Source organism: Moschus berezovskii, chromosome 4 (genome assembly GCF_049115385.1).
Source record: "Moschus berezovskii isolate FMDL1 chromosome 4, NW_MosBer_1.0, whole genome shotgun sequence".
NCBI lineage: Eukaryota > Metazoa > Chordata > Mammalia > Artiodactyla > Moschidae > Moschus > Moschus berezovskii.
This window is the reverse complement of record NC_142463.1, coordinates 105,400,819-105,423,776: the sequence shown is the minus strand read 5'-3', so window position 1 is coordinate 105,423,776 and position 22,958 is coordinate 105,400,819. Positions and strand designations below refer to the sequence as shown.

The following is a 22,958-nucleotide window of genomic DNA, read 5'->3' as shown; positions in this document are numbered from 1 at the left end:
AACACCTCAATAAAATGAATTTTTAAAAAAATATGCTCAATATCGCTCATTATTAGAGAAATGCAAATCAAAACTGCAATGAGGTATCACTTCACAATGGTCAGAATAACCATCATTAAAAAGTCTACAAATAAGAAATGCTGGAGAGGGTGTGGAGAAAAATGAACCCTCCTACACTCTTGGTAGGAATGTAAATTGGTGCAGTTACTCAGGAAAGTAGCTACACCAATTTTTGGGGGGTTCCAAAATCATTGCAGATGGTGACTGCAGCCATGAAATTAAAAGACGCTTACTCCTTCAGTTCAGTTCAGTTCAGTCGCTCAGTCGTGTCCGACTCTTTGCAACCCCATGAATCACAGCACGCCAGGCCTCCCTGTCCATCACCAACTCCCGGAGTTCACTCAAACTCATGTCCATCGAGTCGGTGATGCCATCCAGCCATCTCCTTCTCTGTCGTCCCCGTCTCCTCCCACCCCCAATCCCTTCTTTTCCAGTGAGTCAACTAGTCACATGAGGTGGCCAAAGTACTGGAGTTTCAGCTTTAGCATCAGTCCTTCCAATGAATACCTAGGACTGATCTCCCCTAGAATGGACTGGTTGGATCTCCTTGCAGTCCAAGGGACTCTCAAGAGTCTTCTCCAACACCACAGTTCAAAAGCATCAATTCTTCGGCGATCAGCTTTCTTCACAGTCCAACTCTCACATCCATACATGACCACGGGAAAAACCATAGCCTTGACTAGACGGACCTTTGTTGCAAAGTAATGTCTCTGCTTTTTAATATGCTATCGAGGTTGGTCATAACTTTCCTTCCAAGGAGTAAGCGTCTTTTAATTTCATGGCTGCAATCAGCATCTGCAGTGATTTTGGAGCCCAAAAAAATAAAGTCTGACACTGTTTCCACTGTTTCCCCATCTATTTCCCATGAAGTGATGGGACCAGATGCCATGATCTTCGTTTTCTGGATGTTGAGCTTCAAGCCAACCTTTTCACTCTCCTCTTTCACTTTTATCAAGAGGCTTTTGAGTTCCTCTTCACTTTCTGCCATAAGGGTGGTGTCATCTGCATATCTGAGGTTATTGATATTTCTCCCGGCAATCTTGATTCCAGCTTGTGCTTCTTCCAGCCCAGTGTTCCTCATGATGTACTCTGCATAGAAGTTAAATAAGCAGGGTGACAATATACAACCTTGACGTACTCCTTTTCCTATCTGGAACCAGTCTGTTGTTCCATGTCCAGTTCTAACTGTTGCTTCCTGACCTGCATACAGGTTTCTCAAGAGGCAGGTCCTTGGAAGGAAAGTTATGACCAACCTAGACAGCTTATTAAAAAGCAGAGACATTACTTTGCCAACAAAGGTCCATCTAGTCAAGGCTATGGTTTTTCCAGTAGTCACGTATGGATGTGAGAGTTGGACTATAAAGAAAGCTGAGCACCAAAGAATTGATGCTTTTCAACTGTGGTGTTGGAGAAGACTCTTGAGAGTCCCTTGAGCTGCAAGGAGATCCAACCAGTCCATCCTAAAAGAGATCAGTCTTGGGTGTTCATTGGAAGGACTGATGCTATAGCTGAAACTCCAATACTTTGGCCACCTGATGCAAAGAACCGACTCATTGGAAAAGACCCTGATGCTGGAAGAGATTGAAGGCAGGAGGAGAAGGGGATGACAGAGGATGAAATGGTTGGATGACAATACCAACTCAATGGGCATGAGTTTGAGTAAACTCTGGGAGTTGGTGATGGACAGGGAGGCCTGTCATGCTAGAGTTTACGGGATCACAAAGAGTCAGACACGGCTGAGCAAATGAACTGAACTGAACTGAACTGTGGAAACCAGTATGGAGGTTCCTCATAAAACTGAAAGTAGAGCAGAGTTACCATACGATCCCAAAATTCCACTCCTGAGCATATATATGGAGAAAACTAATTCAAAAAGATACAAGAACCCCAAAGTTCACTGCAGTACTATTTGTAACAGCCAAGTCATGGAAGCAACCTAGATGTCCAAGGATAGATGAATGGATTAAGAACACGAGTGTGTGTGTGTGTGATAGAGTATTATTCAGCCATAAAAAATAATGAAATAATGCCACTTGTAGCAACATGGCTGGACCTAGAGATTATCAAATTAAGTGAAGTCAGACAGAGAAAAACAAATATCATATGATATCATTTATATTTGGAATCTAAAATATGATACAAATGAGCTTCTTTAGAAAACAGAAACAGGGGACTTTCCTGGTAGTCCAGTGGTTAAGACTCCATGCTCCCAATACAGGGAGCATGTGTTTGATCCCTGGTCGGGGAACTAAGATCCCACATGCTTACCAAAGGGGAAAGTGCGGGGGATAAATTAGGAGTTTAAGATTAACAGATACACACTACTATATAGAAAATAGGTAATTAACAAGGACCTACTATTTAGTACAGGGAACTGTACTCAATATCTTGCAATAAACCATAACAGAAAAGACTATGAAAAAGAATATATATATGTATAGCTGAATCACTCTGCTGTATACCAGAAACACAACATTGTAAATCAACCATACTTCAATACATTTTTTTTAAAAAGATGGAATAAATAACAACAGAAAAACAAAGCTAAAAAGAGGTGAAAGTGTTTGCCTATGAGTAGAAAGAAGTGGGAATAACTAATATTTTTCATAATAACTTGCGTAGAATTATTTGATACTTTAAGCTCTATGGATGTATAGTTTTGATGAAAATTTTTAAAATTTATTATTTTTAATTGAAGGATAATTGCTTTATTGTGTTGGTCTCTGCCATACATCGGCATGAATCAACCATAGGTAATACATATGTCTCCTCCCTCTTGAACCTCCCTCCCATCTCCCACCCCATTCCAACCCCTCTAGGTTGTCACAGAGCCCCAGTTTGAGTGCTTGAGTCATACAGCAAATTCCCACTGGCTATCTATTTTACATATGGCAGTGTATATGTTTCCATGCCACTCTCTTCAGTCATCCCACCCTTTTTTTCTCTTTCTGCCTCCCATGCCCATAAGTCTGTTCTCTATGTCTGCATCTCCACTGCTGCCCTGTAATTAGGCTCATCAGTACCATCTTTCTAGATTCCATATATATACACATTAATATATGATACTTTTCTTTCTGACTTACTTCATTCTGTATAATAGGCTCTAGATTCATCTACCTCATTAGCACTGACTCAAATACGTTCCTTTCCATGGCTGAGTAATATTCCATTGTATATATGTAGCACAGCTTCTTTATCCATTCATCCGTCAATGGACATCTAGGCTGCTTCCATGTCCTAGCTATCGCAAATAGCACTGCAGTGAACACTGGGGCACACAGGCCTTTTTCAATTATGGTTTTTCTAAGGGTAGTGGCGGAGAAGGCAATGGCAAGCCACTCCAGTACTCTTGCCTAGAAAATCCCATGGACGGAGGAGCCTGGTGAGCTGCAGTCCATGGGGTCGCTACGAGTCAGACGTGACTGAGTGACTTCACTTTCACTTTTCACTTTCACACACTGGAGAAGGAGGTGGCAACCCACTCCAGTGTTCTTGCCTGGAGAATCCCAGGGACGGGGGAGCCTGGTGGGCTGCCGTCTATGGGGTCACACAGAGTCGGACACGACTGAAGTGACTTAGCAGCAGCAGCAGCAAGGGTAGTGGGATTGTTGGTCACATGATAGTTTTATTCCTGTTTTTAAAAGAATCTCCATACTGTCTGATGAAGATCTTTTTGAAAAAGTACACAGTCCCAGAATCTTCATTTGCTATTGCTTTAAAAAATAATAATAAATACATTTTGAACTCCAGGATATCCTCTTCTTAAACTTATCTTTAGTGAAATGCAACAGAACATTTTACAAATTTAACTAAAATCCAGGAGGCAAAACAGCTTACTCAAGGATTCACACAGGATTGGCAAATGACCACTATATACAAACAGAAGAAGAAATTAGGCCTTTCCAGGAGATCAATTTACCTACCTGATGAAAGAAGTACGTAACAGCAAGGTCATTGTCATTTAAGAGGATTTCTTCTTCTGTTGTAAAAAGCCACTTTCGAATGGTCAAGCAGGTACCTGGCACAGCTGATGTGTAATTCTGGACGTAGAGTTTATGGGGAAATTCATTAGGTGCCAGCTTACGCACTAGAGAGAAGACAAAACAAAGCAAGCCAGAGTGAGAAGACATATAATGTATTTCCTTAGTTTGAACTGTGTAAAGCAGACAAGAATGGAGTTGATCATTAACCAGTAAATCAGCTTAGACCGTCAAGGAGCTCTGCCTTGGAACCTCAAAATATTCATTTGTCTAGCCAAATCTATGCCTTCTAATATGACTGGCCAGTTGAGCCTCAAGCTAACTGAAATCTATCACCTGAATGACATGCCCTTCAGTTAACATGCTGGCTCTGCGGACAGCACCTACTCCACAGTCAGTTAAAATATCTGATCCATTATTGGGCAAGTTATTGCAATGACCACTGAACCTCTTTAAAGCAAGTCTCCCCTTTTATCCAGCTATAGTGAATTTTATTTACTTATGGTGCTTTTATTGTTAAGAGCTGAAAGGCTCTCCCTATCCCTCCACAAATATAAGACATTCATCAAAGTGAAAAGTGTCTTCTGGGTAGCATTATTTCCTCTTCCTAACAATGTTCAAGCAAGACACTAACACTTTTAATTTCTATACTGTTTCTCTTGGAAAAGGTTGAGTTCTTTCTCTTGATGTTTACTGTCTTTATAACACTGCAAAAGACAGATTTAGTATTTTTCATTTTATTTGCTAACTAAAGCTTATACAGCGGAAGTGACAAATATATTCAAGGGATTAGATCTGATAGACAGAGTGTCTGAAGAACTAGACGGGGGCTCGTGACATTGTACAGGAGACAGTGATCAAGACAATCCCCCAAAAAAAGAAATGCAAAAAGGCAAAATGGTTGTCTGAGGAGGCCTTACAAACAGCTATGAAAAGAAGAGAAGCGAAAGGCAAAGGAGAAAAGGAAAGATATGCCCATTTGAATGCAGAGTTCCAAAAAATAGCAAGGAGAGATAAGAAAGCCTTCCTCAGTGATCAATGCAAAGAAATAGAGGAAAACAAAAGAATAGGAAAGACTAGAGAAATCAGAGCTACCAAGGCAACATTTCATGCAAAGATGGGCACAATAAAGGACAGAAATGGTATGGACCTAACAGAAGCAGAAGATATCAAGAAGAGGTGGCAAGAATACACAGAACTATACAAAAAAGATCTTCACGACGAAGATAATCATGATGGCGTGATCACTCACCTAGAGCCAGACATCCAGGAATGTGAAGTCAAGTGGACCTTAGGAAGTATCACTACGAACAAAGCTAGTGGAAGTGATGGAATTCCAGTTGAGCTATTTCAAATCCTAAAAGATGATGCTGTGAAAGTGCTGCACTCACTATGCCAGCAAAAGGTCAGTTTTCATTCCAATCCCAAAGAAAGGCAATGCCAAAGAATGTTCGAATTACTGCACAATTGCACTCATCTCACATGCTAGCAAAGCAATTCTCAAAATTCTCCAAGCCAGCCTTCAACAGTACGTGAACCATGAACTTCCAGATACTCAAGCTGGATTTAGAAAAGGCAGAGGAACCAGAGATCAAATTGCCAGCAGCCGTTGGATCATTGAAAAAGTGAGACAGTTCCAGGAAAACATCTACTTCTGCTTTATTGACTATGCCAAAGCCTTTGACTATGTGGATCACAACAAAATGTGGAAAATTCTTCAAGAGATGGGAATTCCAGACCACCTGACCTGCCTTCTGAGAAATCTGTATGCAGGTCAAGAAGCAACAGTTAGAACTGGACATGGAACAACAACAGACTGGTTCCAAATCGGGAAAGCAGTACATCAAGGCTGTATATTGTCACCCTGATTATTTAACTTATATGCAGAGTACATCATGAGAAATGCTGGACTGGATGAAACACAAGCTGGAATCAAGACTTTGCCAGGAGAAACATCAATAACCTCAGATATGCAGATGACACCACCCTTATGGCAGAAAGCAAAGAACTAAAGAGCCTCTTGATGAAAGTGAAAGAGGAGAGTGAAAAAGGTGGCTTAAAGCTCAACATTCAGAAAACTAAGATCATGGCATCTGGTCCCATCACTTCATGGCAAATAGATAGGGAAACAATGGAAACAGTGGCTGACTTTACTTTGCTGGGCTCCAAAATCACTGCAGATGGTGACTGCAGCCATGAAATTAAAAGATGCTTGCTCCTTGGAAGAAAAGCTATGACCAACCTAGACAGCATATTAAAAAGCATAGACATTACTTTGCCAACAAAGGTCCGTCTAGTCAAAGCTATGGTTTTTCCAGCAGTCATGTATGGATGTGAGAGTTGTACTATAAAGAAAGCTGAGCACCAAAGAACTGATGCTTTTGAACTGTGATGTTGGAATAGACTCTTGAGAGTCCCTTGGACTACAAGGACATCCAACCAGTCAATCATAAAGGAAATCAGTCCTGAATATTCACTGGAAGGACTGATGCTGAAGCTGAAACTCCAATACTTTGGCCACCTGATATAAAGAACTGACTCATTGGAAAAGACTCTGATGCTGGGAGAGATTGAAGGCAAGAGGTGAAGGAGATGACAGAGGATGAGATGGTTGGATGGTATCACCGACTCAATGGGCATGAGTTTAAGTAAACTCTGGGAGTTGGTGATGGACAGGGAGGCCTGGTGTGCTGCAGTTCATGGGGTCAAAAAGAGTCGGACACGACTAAGCGACTGAACTGAACTGAAAATTAGAAAAGAAGGATAAGATTAGAATCCAAGTGTACTGGTTCCTTAACAATCCTTTGCAACATTTATGTCTGCATATTAGACTATAGAGAGTTGGGAAGACAATAAATAATTGAGAAATAGCTGCTTTAGGGGGAATAAAAGTTGTTCTATCAAATCTCCCAAACTCTCTCCCTTTCCAGAATGGGAAAATTATGATTTATCGATATTATCTGTTGTTTCTGGTCTTACCCCTATATATGTATGATGTGGAAAAAACCCATAAACCATTGGAAATCTGTCATTTAAAGACAGCCTTCCGACTTCCTCCCCTTTGTGGTCTCAATGAAACTGTCCCTAGCTTTTATAAAATAATATATAAGAGAAAATCTCTGTCACCATGCAATAAAACTTCCAAGAAAAAGGATACCTGTTTACACAGAAACTTAAATACATGCATTAAAGCAAAGCCTTTTAATCAGTGTATCTCTTTCTAACTCCTGAAAAGAAAAAGCTATTTTTAAAAATCTACAAAAAGCATAAAGAACACTAAAACAAGTTGTAGTTAAATAAAATCTCCTCTTTTTAAGGTGATTTCATTAGAATATATTAATTTTGAATTTCTGATTTAAAAAAATCTCATGAAAATACCTGCTTCAGTGCTGGGTACAAGTAATCAACACTAACAGAAGAGGAAAAAGGCGATCAGATACCTAGACTTGGGCTTAATGGGATTTGTCCTGTCTGCTTGTTAGAAACAGGTCCAATTAGTGGGACTGCCCCATGTCTTCAGTATCTTCTTCTCTAGGCCCACAGTTTCAATCTGACAGCTTCTGGGATATTCGGTACATTAGTATTAGAATAAAATATTCCCAAACTTAATATTAGTCACTGGCACTTACCAAAGGAATGATTGATCACTTCAAATAAGGCAAAGTAATTCACTGTTGTACTGTCCATGCCAACCTTTGCTGCAATTGCCTAAAGTGTAAACGAAATAGATTAGTTTCAGGGAAACTAAGCATAGTTTCACGGGGCTGGGAAAAGATAGGTGTATCCATGAGAAACAGGGAGAAGAGAAGGGTCTTACTATCTTGGTTTCATATTAACTAAACCCATGGTCCATAGCTACTCTTCTTTGTATGTATGTATACATACATGCATATACATGCATGAAATAAAAGGGTAAAAATACCTACAGTATTTGACCCAAATAGCTATGATCTCTAAATACGAATTTTAAAACTGATTAATAGTCTCTCCTATCAACTTTGCTCTCTGAAATATAACTTCATCTCATAAGGGTCTTTTATAATAGCAATTAACATGACATGTGCTTCACCAGGACAGATTTTAAGAAGAAAATTAATTCTTATAAATATCTAGTCTTACACATTCAGCCTACATTTTAATACAGGCTTTTACCATACAAGATCTATATCTTTGGTTCTTGAGCTTAAAATACTGGTTATCAATTTTGTTCATATTTCCCAAATTATTCTTATTTATTTTCAGATAATCCATGTCTCATGCTTGGGACCTCCATTTCCTAAGAATTAATGTCATTCTTATCCACATGAAAAAAGCAAAATGTTGGAACAACAAAGACACTTTGAACAAGTATCAGTCCTTCTCTCTAGAAACTAAGCTCCTAACGTGACAAATAAATTGAAAGATCCATATGCAGATAAAAGAAAACCAAAATTACATACAAACAACAACAAAACACAAAGCAAAAAACATAAACTAGTAGCATCAAAATTCCTTTTCAAGGTCAATCCCAAAATATATAAATAAGGTGTTAATTAAACAAGAAAAAACTGTTAGGTATTAGTGTCTCAGTGAACCAAACATAAATATATCCCTCTTCCCAGATCTGCTCACCAAGCAGACCTAGGGTCATCCCTGAAGTGAGGTGGAAACTGGAGACTGTAAGTGTTCTAAGTTACAATTCTATACTGCACCAGACAGAAACTGATATCTTCTCAGGGTTTGGAAATTGGCTTATAGCTAGAAGTCTCAGTAATCGGCTAAGGAGAGAACTGGGAAAAAAAAAATTTAGACCTTTGTAGAGAAATATTGAAAATAAAACATCAGTAAGCTATATAAAATTAATGTTTTTCTTGCAGTCAATCTACCATTTTATAATTTCTGAAATACCTCAGATCCTGTACATACCCTTTGCCATGGTATACAGTAAATGTTTGGGGGATAATTTATTTGCTACAAAGGAGAAATAAGCACTAACATCCAGGAATCTGCTAGTCTCTCTGAAAACCTTTATCAAATCAAGATTAAGGACCAAAGAAAAGGCCTAAAAGAAACAATTATACCCAGCACCCGGATCATGATCTTTAAATACCATTCCTCACTGAAAGGAAACAGGACTCCTTGGGGAAATGGCTAATTCTAGATCCAGTATAGGAAATATACAAAGATGAGCCCAGAGCATCTTGTTGTACCAAAAAGCAAGGATGCTATCATAAACAAATGAGTTGCACCAAAAAAACCCACAGGAGCAGACATGAAGGAGGTTCCAATGACCAAAGACAGAACAATATGAGCACCAGAAAGAATATTGCTTTGATTAAATCATACTGAGTATCTAAAAACCCACATGATACTAAAAAAAAAAAAAAAAACCTCATTGGATATCACTGGAATCAATAAAGGCACCATTTCTTTATACCACAAATTGGCAATAAAAGGGAAGAATTACATATTTATCCCCCCTTCCCTACAAACTGTATTTCAGGATACCAAATAGCCTCAGTTGATAAGGGAACATTCTTATAGAAGAATTCTAGTTAATAAATGTGAAGACATGAGAGAATTGGAAAATCAGCATTTTGCAACCCTTAATAAAATCACTGGTTACAACAGCAATCATCAGTGAAAAACTCAATGAATAAAAAAATCTGGTGGAGTAAACAATGGAGATATCAGGTTATTACCACCTAAAGCTACTAATTAATCACTAAAAGTGAATAACCAGATACTGTGTTCCTCCTGCTGAGGAAGTACACAGCACACATATGAAGTATATAGCACAGATTATGAAGTATTCCTAACAGAGGCTGAATCCAATTGAGCCTCTAGAGCAAAATTCCATTTATAGAAAATATAAGGAAACAGAAAGACATATTAAATGACATAAATAGACGAAAGAAACAAATGGGTAAATTCAGAATGTGGAACATTCCACAGGACACAGACCCAATTTCTGCAATAATCTGGGAGAAAAGTTGGGGAAGGGAAGGAAAGGGAGCCTGCCCTATGTTAAAACAAACATAAAAACCAAATATCACATGAGGACCTTGTTTAGATTCAGATTTTAACAAACTAACTGTAAAGAATCATTTTTAGACAACTGGGAAAACTTGACTATGGATTTGTTATTAGTTAATACCATGCAAGCAGTTAATTTTTTAGGTTTGATAATGGTTTTGTGATTATGTAAGAAGAATGTCCATATTTTTTAGAGATGCATACAGAAATGCATACAGGTCCAATAACATGGAATTTGTCTTAAAATATTTAAACAAAGGAAAAGGAAAACTGGATATATAACACAAATGTGGCAAAATCTTGAGGATTATTAAATATGAGTGATGAGAACATGAAACTTCATGGTACTATTCTATTTTCACATACATTATAAAGTTTTTACAATTAAAAAGAGGAGGTACTAATCACAACCAATACAACCTAAGATATTTATCACCTTTCTTTTAAGAAAGACAAACTACTTTCAAATTAATAATAAGTAACATCAACAGTAGCAGCTAATATTTAATAAATTTATTACATGCCAGATACTCCAAGCACTTTATATGTATTAACTCATTTAACCTATCTTTCTCAGTTTTAAACCAACCAAAATCAAGTCTACTTGTTCAAGTTTAATTTACCTGATATACTTGGTCTGTAGTACTATTCTTTTTAACTCTGACTGTAACTGTCGTTCCATCTGGTAATGCTACTCTCAGCTCTACATCGGACACACCATTGTAATTCTGGGGAAAAGACAGAAAAAGAATTAATTAAAAAAAAATTATGACACAGTATATCTTCACTCTCCTTGCAACATGCTAGCTAAACAACCTAAACTTGTGATGGAAAGAAAATGAGTTTCAATGAAAAGGGGAAAAAAGACACCTCATAAATCAATACATTTACATTTTATAAGTCAGTCATAAAGCTGACTTTCGGCTGCTGCAAAAGTTAACCTTTAAGAGGAAAAGGAAGGAAAGAAATATGTTAAACTCAACATGTTCATATCCAAAACAGAAAACTTGTGTGAAGCAGTCTAGGTCAAACACAGATGAGATTTTTGGCTTACTTTCAAACATTCAGAACTCACAAATGAGAAAAGAAAACAACTGAAAGCAGTAGCTTCAACAAATATTCTCTGGTTTTAAATGGTCAGGCATGGGCTTCCCTGGTAACCACTCAATGGTAAAGAATCCCCTTGCCAATGCAGGAGACACAGGTTTGATCCTGGGTTGGGAAGATTCCCTGGAGGAGGAAATGGCAACCCACTCCAGTATTCTTGCAGGGAAATCCCATGGACAGTGGAGCCTGGTGGGCTACAGTTCATGGGGTCACAAAGAGTTGGATACAACTTACAATACCAGACTGGCTCAAGTGGAATTCTAAGTTCCTTCCCAGACTCTGAAATAATCACACCTTTGAAAGGGAAATTGATGAAACTCGGGAATCTGCATTAGTCTGATGCACAATTTTCTTCAAGCAAAGAGTAAACGATTCTTATCCTCCTTAATTCAAAAGAAGTCCTTTTCTCTTACTGCTTTTGATAAATTTACACATTCCTCTAACAAACTGTGACCTTGTAATTTTTACTACAAAGAAACAACTATTTAGGAACAATACCACTTTTAAAAAAGTAAAATTGCCTAAAATCATCCTAAGCATTACTTTGTTATAAGCCCTTGTCTGCAAGAACTTACAATCCAGTTGGGAAAATAAAATATATACATATAAAATAATCAATGAATAACATACTAGTACAACAGCATTACACAGTCATTTGTCTATTCAATTAGTATTTATTAAACACCTACAATATGTTTAACATTGTGCTAAGGCACTGGGAATATAAAGATGATCAAGATTTAACTCTTGTTCTGAAGATCTAACGTACAACATGGTGATCACAGTTAACAATACTATTTTGTATATCTGAAATTTGCTAAGGGGCAGATTAGAAGAAAGGAAGGAAGGGAAGATGGAAGGATGGAAGGAAGAAAAGAACAAGAAAAGAAGGGAGGAAACAGTAATGAATTGATAAATATGTTAACTTGACTATGGTGATCATTTCAAAATTCATACAGATATCAAAACATCAAATCATACACCTAAATATATACAATTCCTATTTGACAATTATGTCAAAAAGCTGAAAAGAAAATAATTAAGATTTAGCTCTTACCTACATGTAGCTCATACTTCAGTAAACTAAAATTATAAAGTGATAACCTGACTATACGTATAAAAACTTAGAGAATGAGATAGCAACAAGGTGACAATTAAGTGGCACTGACTGCAGAAGTTCTTGGTGGAACAGAAACTTCATGACTTGCGCATCAGGGAAGGGGCCAGAGAGAACGGGTGCCTAGCACTAGGACACGAAGGATAAGCAGAACACGTAAAACAGGAAGTTGGAAAATTAGTCATTTGAAGAATTTATAGCAATTCAATCCAGAATCAATAACTTCAATTTCCCACAAGGAGCCAAGAGGGAAACAATCACTGCAGTGGGTATTCACCTACCTCATCTGATTCTGACAGAAATTCCTGCATGATGTCACTTTCGCCAATGACTCGTATTGAGCACACTATAGAAAACAAAGACAGAATCTGGCATGAGGCCCTAAAATTAAGAATACACAGTCAAGAACATATCAAGATTTAAATATAAATCATCAGCAGCAGGCAATACTGAAGGAGTATGCCATCCATGACACATGGTATTTTAAGGCACAACAAACATTTATATATGAAGTAGGACTGAGGAATAATAGGATGTACAAAGATACAGCTTGCTAAAAACATTAAACACAGACAAAGGAAGTCACTCATAAAAGAGAAATAAAAGTTCAGTAAATCCAACTTTGCTGGCTTGTGTTAATAAGCCAGAGAATAGAGCAAGAGTACGGATAATTAGGAATGTATCAAACACACAGTTAAAATACAAAGAAAAATATCTATTTGGGAAAGGAGAAGGTCAGTAAGAGAATCATTAACATTTAAAGCCACTTTGGGAAAAAAGGGGTTATCAAGTATTAATTAAGCTGAGTACCTCTTCTCATCTCACTAAGTTTAACTTCAAAATAACTACAACTGAAAAAAAGAGAGAGAAAGGGAAAAGGAAGGAAAGGAAAACAGGCAGGTAGGTAGGTAATCATCTAAGAGAGTCAACTTCCTAACATTCTCATGGGGATAATAAATTACACTGCTGATTTTACTTCATTTTATTTAAAAAAAAAAACTGATATACAGATGTATAGAACAGTCTTTGGGACTCTGAGGGAGAGGGTGAGGGTGGGATGATTTGGGAGAATGGCATTGAAACATGTATGTTGTCATATGTGAAACGAATCACCAGTTCAGGGTCGATGCATGATACAGGATGCTCGGGGCTGGTGCACGGGGATGACCCAGAGGGAGGATAAAGGGAGGAGGGAGGTGGGAGGGGGGTTCAGGAAGGGAAACTCATGTACACCCGAGGCGGATTCATGTCAATGTATGGCAAAACCAACCAATATAATATTGTAAAATAATTAGCCTCCAATAAAAAATTTTAAAAAAATCATTTAGGGAAAAAAAATAAAAATAAAAAAAAAACTGTACTCTTTTTCATTTCCCAAGGGCTGTGTTTAGAGGCCATTCCACGTTAGAGAAGTTAAAAATAGATGAAGTTTAACTACCTTCTATGGAGGAAATGGTTTTTCTTCAGGGAAAGCTCTCTACCAAAGTTTTAAAAAATTCAACTAGGTCAATTAGTTCTTCTACAAGGACACAGAATTACTAAATACCACATAAGACCATTATTCTATTAAATGAGTATTTTAAAGAAAAAACTATTGCATGCCTAGCAAATTATATAACTCTATAATATACCAAAGCAAGGTCTCTTCTCTGAGCCACAAACTGAACCATCATATTTAGGAGATCTGTGTCATTTCTCCCTGCCTTTCTAGACAAATGAATGTCTCAGCTTCCACATCCAAAGATTCCTAATGTCTTGTTTGCAAGTCCTGAGATACTAATAACAAGTTAGTTTTAATATTTCTACCTATAACCTGCAAGAACAAGGCGCTAGCTTACTTACAACTCAGCAAACCTGTCCAAAAGGAATAAGGAATTTTCAAGTAGGCTATGTCAGTAAACTAAGAATCACTTTCATAAAAATGTCTTAAATACTTAGCTTCCAAATAAATTTAGCATGTTGAGTGTGTATGTGTTTGCTGGCAAGTAATATAACCCTATAAATAAAGGTCCTTAATGCATAAAAAATAATTATGCATTTTTCTATTGTTGTTAAGTGTTCAGTGAGTCAATAATATAGACTATTAACTGCTGTACTGAACAGTTCAGTGTTGGCCTTAATGCTCAGATCAATCAACATCTATAGTCAGAAATGTGACTTTCACTACTGAGTTTCAGGAAACTTAGCTATGCAGCTTAGGAGCCACAACATACTATCTCAACCCTATGTTTATAATAGAGTTTAATAGGCTGGCTTACCTTTTTCTAGATATTCTTCCAACCCCCGACGTCGGGCATCTAACTGCTGTTCTGATAAAGAGAATGGCCATTTCCCTGGAAGTCGGGGAAATGTAAAGTTGGCAAACTCTCTCTTCAGGTTCTGGTGTAAAATGGCAAACTCCCGGTACCGCTTAGAACACAGCTGCCTCCCTGCCATGTAAACATTGTAGACCTGGTGAGGGGGAAGAACAAAAAAAAAGCCTACTTACTACATATTAAATGACAGAATCACCTAGAGTCAGGCTCAGATTAACACTGGTTAGGTCGAAGAAGGCAATGGCAACCTACTCCAGTACTCTCGCCTGGAAAATCCCATGGACAGAGGAGCCTGATGGGCTGCAGTCCACGGGGCTGCCAAGAGTCGGACACAACTAAGCGACTTCAATTCACTTTTTACTTTCATGCATTGGAAAAGGAAATGGCAACCCACTCCAGTATTCTTGCCTGGAGAATGCCAGGGACGGTGGAGCCTGGTGGGCTGCCGTCTATGGGGTCACACAGAGTAGGACACGACTGAAACGACTTAGCAGCAGCAGGTATATTTCTCTATATACTTCATTTTTGCCAAAGCTCCTTTTTAAAATCAGATGTCCCTAGTTTTGGTCTTCTCCTTTCCAACATTAAAACAGAGTTAACAAAAAGCTGAAGAATAAATGTACTCTAAGGACCTCCTCACAATAATAAACAGTTAATAATCCTCATAAAGAAGTAGACAGATTTTTGCCTATTGTTCACAGATGCATGCCAAGCTTCTAGAATAGGGCCTGGCACACGTTAGGTATTCAGTAAATATTTGATGGAGAAATGAATGTATATATGTGCAATTCTTAGATATGTGTCCTCATAAAGGAAAGTAGTGAAATACATGATCCAAAAACATCAAGTAAGTAACTCTGTAATCTCAGAACATATCATATTACAGAGATGGGAAAATTAGCCCCAAATCACACTTACTGGCTTAGCAAAAATCACTCAAAAAGTTAAATGTGCACAAAACAAGTCATCTACTCGTGTAATCAAGACTTAGTCACTGAACACAGAACAGACTGGTGGTTGCCAAGAGGGAAGGGGTTGGGGGAAGGATGGGAGTAGGAGGCTGGGGTTACCAGATGTAAGCTTTTATATACAGAATGGATGAACAACAAGGCCCTACTGTACAGCATAGAGAACTATATTCAATATCTTATGATAAACCATAATGGAAAAGAATATAAAAAAGAAATTGTGTGTGTATATATATATATGTATACAAAAAAGAATATATATATTCTTATAAAAGAATATATATATATAAAACTGAATCACTTTGTTGTACAGATGTAGTTAACACAATTACTCTAAATCAACTATACTTCAATTTAATAAATAAACAAAGACTTAGTCACTGAGAATGTATACACCAAAGCATTTCCTTCAGTCTCAAGAAGAATCTTTTCCATGCTTCTATGATTTAAGAAGTATAAATTAAATGTAACGATAACTTAGTCATTCAAAACTCCTCTCTCACAACTCTCCTCCTATGATCCTCCCCTAAGCAAAGCCTCTAACTACTATCAGTGTGCAGGGATGAATACGATCCTGATCAACAAGTTTTCTTCTTGTAATTATCACGCAAATTTGTAACTGATTGTAATGAATCACACGTAATACCAAGTATTCCCATCATCGCCTTCTAAAGACTATGACTACATTTCCCCAATGATGATCACTTGAGTGATCTCAAGTCTAACAAAACATTTCCTAGGGTAGAAAGAACCCTAAAACATAAGAGGCCTTTTTGACAATTTCAACCCTAAAATTTCAGTTTTTCATAAGGTGAGAACAGTAACATCAAATAGCCTCTCACCACCCACCTCTTCCCACTTAAATGTGAAGTCAAAGGGAACAGAACTATAAATAGGATGCCTGACAGTTCAGTAATACATTCATGCAGGTAGGAATGGCTTCCACAAGAGCTAAACCATTTTTAAATTAGCGGTGCTTAGCAAACAAAAAACATACAAAAAGATATTACAACAGTGATGCTTTGTTCTTCATTTGTCCTTAACATTAACCTATGATCCATTAGTATTCATTTCGCTGATTTGAACACACTCATTTGCAAAGAAAATTACTGATCCCCCACTGAATCAACTCGTGAAGGTCCATGGTCCTTGAGAAATGACCATGGTCTCATTACAAATGAGAATGGTCTGTCAAAAAATATATTTGCCAGACATGAAGGAGATTATCATAAAATAGGGACTAAAGATACAGGCAGGCAGGTAGTACTTCCAGGATCTTTCCATCTTAAGTAAACCCCAGACTGGCTGGTTCATACATGGAATTAGACAGTTCGTCTAGCTTGTGAGAACATGTTGAATTTAACGATCACTGGTCACTGTCTTCTCCAACTGACCATATCCTACAAAACTTCAAAAGCTGGAATGTTCAGATTGCAAAGCCAGCTTCCAAGGGTAACAAGTTATTGCCCTCTTGAGATACTCTTTGCTGAATTAGACAACAATGAGGGAAAAGGAATGAATCATGAGTGGGGAAAGTATAAAACTTATCTGATCAGTCATCTGATTTTGTCTCTCTGGATTCTACAAATAAAAGTTTCAAAATTCAGCTTTAAAATAATTTCTAAATTTCTCTATATGTAAATATTGAAAATCCATGCCATGCCACTTTGCTTTATCCTCATGACTTAATTCTGTGGAAAGAATGCCAGAAGTTGGTAACTGATAAATTCTCACAAAAGCACAAACCACTGTAGGGAAAGCAATTCTAGTAATATCTGGGCTCTATATTCAATATAAAAAAACAAAACCCAGATAACAGAGATCTTTATTTTGTTGGTTCTTTAATCCCCACTTACAGATTTCTTAAGGCTTTTAAACGGTAACATCTCATTCTGTGTAGGATCTGAGTATTAAAATATTCTCACTTTCTCAAGCCTCTGGTAACCCACAGGAATTGTGTTAGTGAACACACAGAAGAGAATCTCCTTAAACAATGCAAAAGTGATCAGACACAATATTGTAAAGCAATTATCCTCCAACAAAAAGAAAAAAAGAATGACAACACCACCCAAGTTCTGCCTCCAAATGTCAAAATAGACATTCATCTGGTTCATGCTATTGATCTGAATAAATCCTCAATGTACATTAGGACCAACAAATTGTTTCCAATGCCACCTTGCCATTTAATCTTGCTTTTAGCTGAAAATCTGTCTTCCAAAGGACACCTTATTGGCTATTCACAAGATGCTTATAATAGCAAAAGGAGATTCAGCATTCTTATCTGATTTCTGAGTGAAATGCATCAGTTCAGTTCAGTTCAGTCGCTCAGTCGTGTCCGACTCTTTGAACTCTTTGAATCACAGCACGCCAGGCCTCCCTGTCCATCACCAACTCCCAGAGTTCACTCAAACTCATGTCCATCGAGTCGGTGATGCCATCCAGCCATCTCATTCCCTGTCGTCCCCGTCTCCTCCCGCCCCCAATCCTTCCCAGCATCAGAGTCTTTTCCAGTGAGTCAACTCGTCGCATGAGGTGGCCAAAGTATTGCAGTTTCAGCTTTAGCATCAGTCCTTCCAACGAACACCCACGATTGATCTCCTTTAGAATGGACTGGTTGGATCTCCTTGCAGTCCAAGGGACTCTCAAGAGTCTTCTCCAGCACCACAGTTCAAAAGCATCAATTCTTCGGCAATCAGCTTTCTTCACAGTCCAACTCTCACATCCATACATGACCAATGGAAAAACCATAGCCTTGACTAGAAGGACCTTGGTTGGCAAAGTAATGTCTCTGCTTTTTAATAAACTATCTAGGTTGGTCATAACTTTCTTTCCAAGGAGTAAGCGTCTTTTAATTTCATGGCTGCAATCAGCATCCGCAGTCGTTTTGGAGCCCAAAAAAATAAAGTCTGACACTGTTTCCACTGTTTCCCCATCTATTTCCCATGAAGTGATGGGACCAGATGCCATGATCTTCGTTTTCTGAATGTTGAGCTTCAAGCCAAACTTTTCACTCTCCTCTTTCACTTTCATCAAGAGGCTTCTGAGTTCCTCTTCACTTTCTGCCATAAGGGTGGTGTCATCTGCATATCTGAGGTTATTGATATTTTTCCCGGCAATCTTGATTCCAGCTTGTGCTTCTTCCAGCCCAGCGTTCCTCATGATGTACTCTGCATAGAAGTTAAATAAGCAGTGACAATATACAACCTTGACGTACTCCTTTTCCTATTTGGAACCAGTCTGTTGTTCCATGTACAGTTCTGTTTCATGTTGAGTGAAATGCATGAGATCCTTAAATAAGGGATTCTTTCCCAATGCTGAAGTATTTAGGTTTCTTCTTGGAAAGAAAAAAATCAAAAGACAACAAGATGCTCCTAAAGAACTTGGCTATGTGTGTGTGTTTTCCCTAATGTAGATCATAAATGGCATCTATTTTCTTTATTTGGACCTCTGGTGTGTAGAACTGGGTTAACAACAATCCTGTTAACAACTGTTCGTTAACAGTCTCATTTTGATGAACTCTGTTTGGATATTTAATTCAGATATTTTTATCTTTTAAAATTTATTTTAATTAACTGATTTTTTTTTTTTTGCCACTCCACACGGCATGTGGGATCTTAATTCACCAACCAGGGATTGAACTCACAGCCCCTGGAGTGGAAGCACAGTGTCTTAATCATTGGACCACCAGGGAAATCCCAATTTAATTATGTTTAACATTGTAAAAAATAAACTAAAAGCTAAGACCTTGACAAAAACATTTCTAACCACATAGTCTCTGCCTACTTCACCCCATCTCCCTGTTTCACTCTCAAAATTATGAGGCTCCACCATGTTTCATTATTCCCTTGTTTTTCTTTTCATAGTTTATTCCTACGTTTCCATGTCATCTTTGTGTTTTTATTTTTTATGTTAATTTTTTGGCTGCCCTGGGTCTTTGTTGTTGTGTGCAGCCTTTCTCTAGTTGCGGGAAGGCGGGGCTGCTCTCTAGCTGAGGTGTGTGGGTTTCTCACTGCAGCAGCGTTTCTTGTTGCACAGCACAGGCTCTGGAGCACATTGGCTTCAGGAGTTGTGACGTGTGGGCTCAGCAGTTGTGGTGCATGGGTTTAGCTGCCTCAGGGCACATGGGAGCTTCCCAGACTAGGGACTGAACCTGTGTCCTCTGCATTGGCAGGCGGATTCTTAACCACTGGGCCATCAAGGAAGTCCTTACTTTAATTTTTGAAGGATACTACAGTTTTATAAAAAGTCTATCATGGAGAATGAGACTTCTTGGCACTTATTTTTTCACACAGTCTCATCCACAATGCTATATATCTTTGTGGTTTATTCTATTGTACATAACACTTTGTTGTTTTGCATTTAAAAAAAAATCTGTTCTGTTGACATACATTTAGGTTGTTTCTGCGTTTTAACATTTCTTGGTTTTACCTACTATGAACAATGCTACTGTGAATGTTTGCGCACACGCCGTCTGTAGTACATACGTTAATATAAGAGATTCTCCTGGATATACTCCATGTGAGGAACTTCAGAATTATAAGGTATGTGAATATTCAACCTAAGGAGATAATGCCAACTTATAAGCTAAAGCAGTTACATAAATTTATACTCCTTATACTACTTTTCAGTAATAATATATAAAAATCCTCTTAATTTTTGAAAATGGAATTGGTATGAAAAGATTTCTTGCTCTGGTCCTAATTCACAGTTCCATGATTATTAATGATGTTGATCATCGTCTCTCCATATATATTTATTGGCCAGCTGCCCAGGTATCAAGGTTCACCCACCAGTGGGCCAACTTCAACTGTGGAAAACCCCAGACCCCTCAGCCAGCTGAGTCAGGAACTGGTCCCACTTACCAGTAGTCTGACATCTGACCCAGAACCCTCCCAGGACATGGCCCCACCCACCAGTGCCTGACAGCTTCTGCACCAGGCAAGGCTTGGCAACCAACCCAATCAGGGGCCAGCCATGCCTACCAATGTGCCTCACAGTAGTCAGCCTACCACAGCAGAAGGGCTCATGCAGCCCATACAGATGGCACCCCTAAAGCATAAAGGTCTGGAGACCAGAAGCAAGTACACTGCTGGCACACAGGCATTTCCTACTTAAGGCCACTTCTCCATGATAAGGAAACATACCAACCTACCAAATACACAGAAATAAAAACACAGAATTAGACAAAATGAGGCTACAGAGGAATACGTTCCAAACAAAGGAACAAGACAAAACCCCAGAAAAAGAACTAAGTGAAATGGAGAGAAGCAATTTATGCAACAAAAATTTCAAGGTAATGATCATAAAAATGTTCAAAGAACTTTGGAGAAGACTAGATGAACACAGTGAGAAGTTAGAATTTTTCTAACAGAGAAAATACAAAGCAGACCCAAACAGATGAAAAATACAGTAACTAAAATAAAAGATACACTAGAAGGATTCAATAACAGATTAGATGATACAGATGAATGAATCAGAAAACTGGAAGACAGAGTAAAGGAAATAACTCAAACTGAACAGAAACAAGGAAAAATAATTTTTAAAAATGAGACCTTTAGGACAACATCAAGCATACAACATTTATTTAACAGGGGGCCCAGAAGGAGAAAAGAAATAAAAGGTGCAGAGAGCATATTTGAAGATGGAGTAACTAAAAACTTTCCTAACTTAGGAAAGAAAGCAGACATCCAGATCTGGGAAGCACAGTGAGTCCCAAACAGACCAACCCAAAGAGGACCACACCAAGACACACTGTCATTAAAACAGCAAAAATTAAAAGATAAAGAGAGAATATTAAAAGCAACAAAGGAAAAGCAACTAGTTATGCACAAGAGAACTAACTCCCATAAGGCTATCAGCTGACTTTTCAGCAGAAGCCGCAGATCAGTAGGGAGTGACACAATATACCATGGTGATGAAAAAACCCACAGCCAAGATGACTCTGCCTGGAAAGGATAGTATTCAGAGTTGAAGGAGAAAATCAAAAAGGTTTACAGACAAGCAAAAGCTAAAAGAGTTGAGCCCTATGAAACCAACTTTACAAGAAACGTTACAGGGACTTCCCTATGCAAAAAAGTCCACAACTAGAAATAAGAAAGTAGGAAAGGAAAAATCTCATTGTTAAAGGTAGTTGATCAGTCAATCATAAAGCTAGTAGGGAGGTTAAAAGACAAAAGTATTAAAACCATCAATATCAAAAAAGGATGTAAAATGTGATGTTAAAAACAATAAACATGGTGAGGAGTAAAAACACAGGATTGTTAAAATGCATTCAAAATTAAGGGATCAGAAACTTAAAATGATCATATAGAGAGACAGACTGCTATATATAAACTTCACGGTAATCACAAACCAAACATCTGCACAAGATATACACACAAAGAGAAAGGAATCCAAACATAACACTAAAGACATGGTAAAAAGCAAACAACAAAGAAAAGAACAAAAAAAAAAAAACAACCCCAAAACAATTCATAAAATGGCAGTAAGTACAAATCTATCCGATTACTTTAAATATAAATCGACTAGATACTCCAATCAAAAGACACAGAGCGGCTGAATGGATATACAAACAAGAACCATATATATGCTGCCTAAGAGAAACTCACTTCAGATCTAAAGACACACAGAGAAAGGAGGGAATGGAAAAAGGTATGCCATATGAATGAAATTTAAAGAAAGCCAGGGTAACAACACTTATATCAAACCAAATATACTTTACAACAAGGTCTGTAATAAGAGATAAAGAAGAAAATTACATAACAATCAATGAATCAATCCAGTAAGATATAACAATTGTAAATATATATGTACCCAACATGCTGTTGCTGCTGTGTTAGTTGCTCAGTCATGTCCGACTCTTTGACACCTCATGGACTATAGCCCCCCAGGCTCCTCTGTCCATTGACTTCTCCAAGTAAGAATACTGGAGTGGGTTGCCATTCCCTTCTCCAGGGGATCTTCACAACCCAGGGATCAAACCCAGGTCTTCTGCATTTCAAGCAGATTCTTTACCATTTGAGCCACCAGGGAAGCCCATGCACCCAACATATGAGCACCTAAATACATAAAGCAAATATTAATAAATAAAAAGGGGGACAAATTGACAGTAACACAATGACAGTATAGGACTTTAACACCACACCTACATCAATGGAGAGATAATCCAAACAGAAAATCAATAATGAGGGACAGTCCCAGCATTGCAGTGGTTAAGACTCTGCACTGCCAATGCAGGGGTTGTGGGTTCAATCTCGGGGGGGGAAACTAAGACCCACACGCCAAGTGCTATGGCCAAAAAAAGAGAAAAAAAAAGAAAATCAATAATTAACACTAGCTTTAAACGACACATCAGACCAGATGGACTTAACTGAACAACAACTATACAGATATAGAT

The 22,958-nt window shown here is 38.0% G+C and overlaps 1 protein-coding gene across 3 annotated transcripts in view; it reads right to left on the bottom strand.

Moving 5' to 3' along the window:
- Positions 1-22,958, bottom strand: part of SNX27 (sorting nexin 27) — an 84,130-nt gene that overhangs the window by 18,297 nt on the left and 42,875 nt on the right. For all 3 annotated transcript variants that reach the window (XR_008682702.2, XM_055402046.2, XM_088835760.1), the window contains 5 exons: positions 14,538-14,730; positions 12,561-12,625; positions 10,679-10,783; positions 7,670-7,748; positions 3,984-4,147 (listed from right to left, as the gene is read on the bottom strand). Coding sequence is in view for 2 of the 3 variants with exons in the window: in XM_055402046.2 (XP_055258021.1) it covers positions 3,984-4,147; positions 7,670-7,748; positions 10,679-10,783; positions 12,561-12,625; positions 14,538-14,730 (606 nt within the window). In the remaining variant the exon portion in view is untranslated. The remainder of the gene's footprint in view (positions 1-3,983; positions 4,148-7,669; positions 7,749-10,678; positions 10,784-12,560; positions 12,626-14,537; positions 14,731-22,958) is intronic.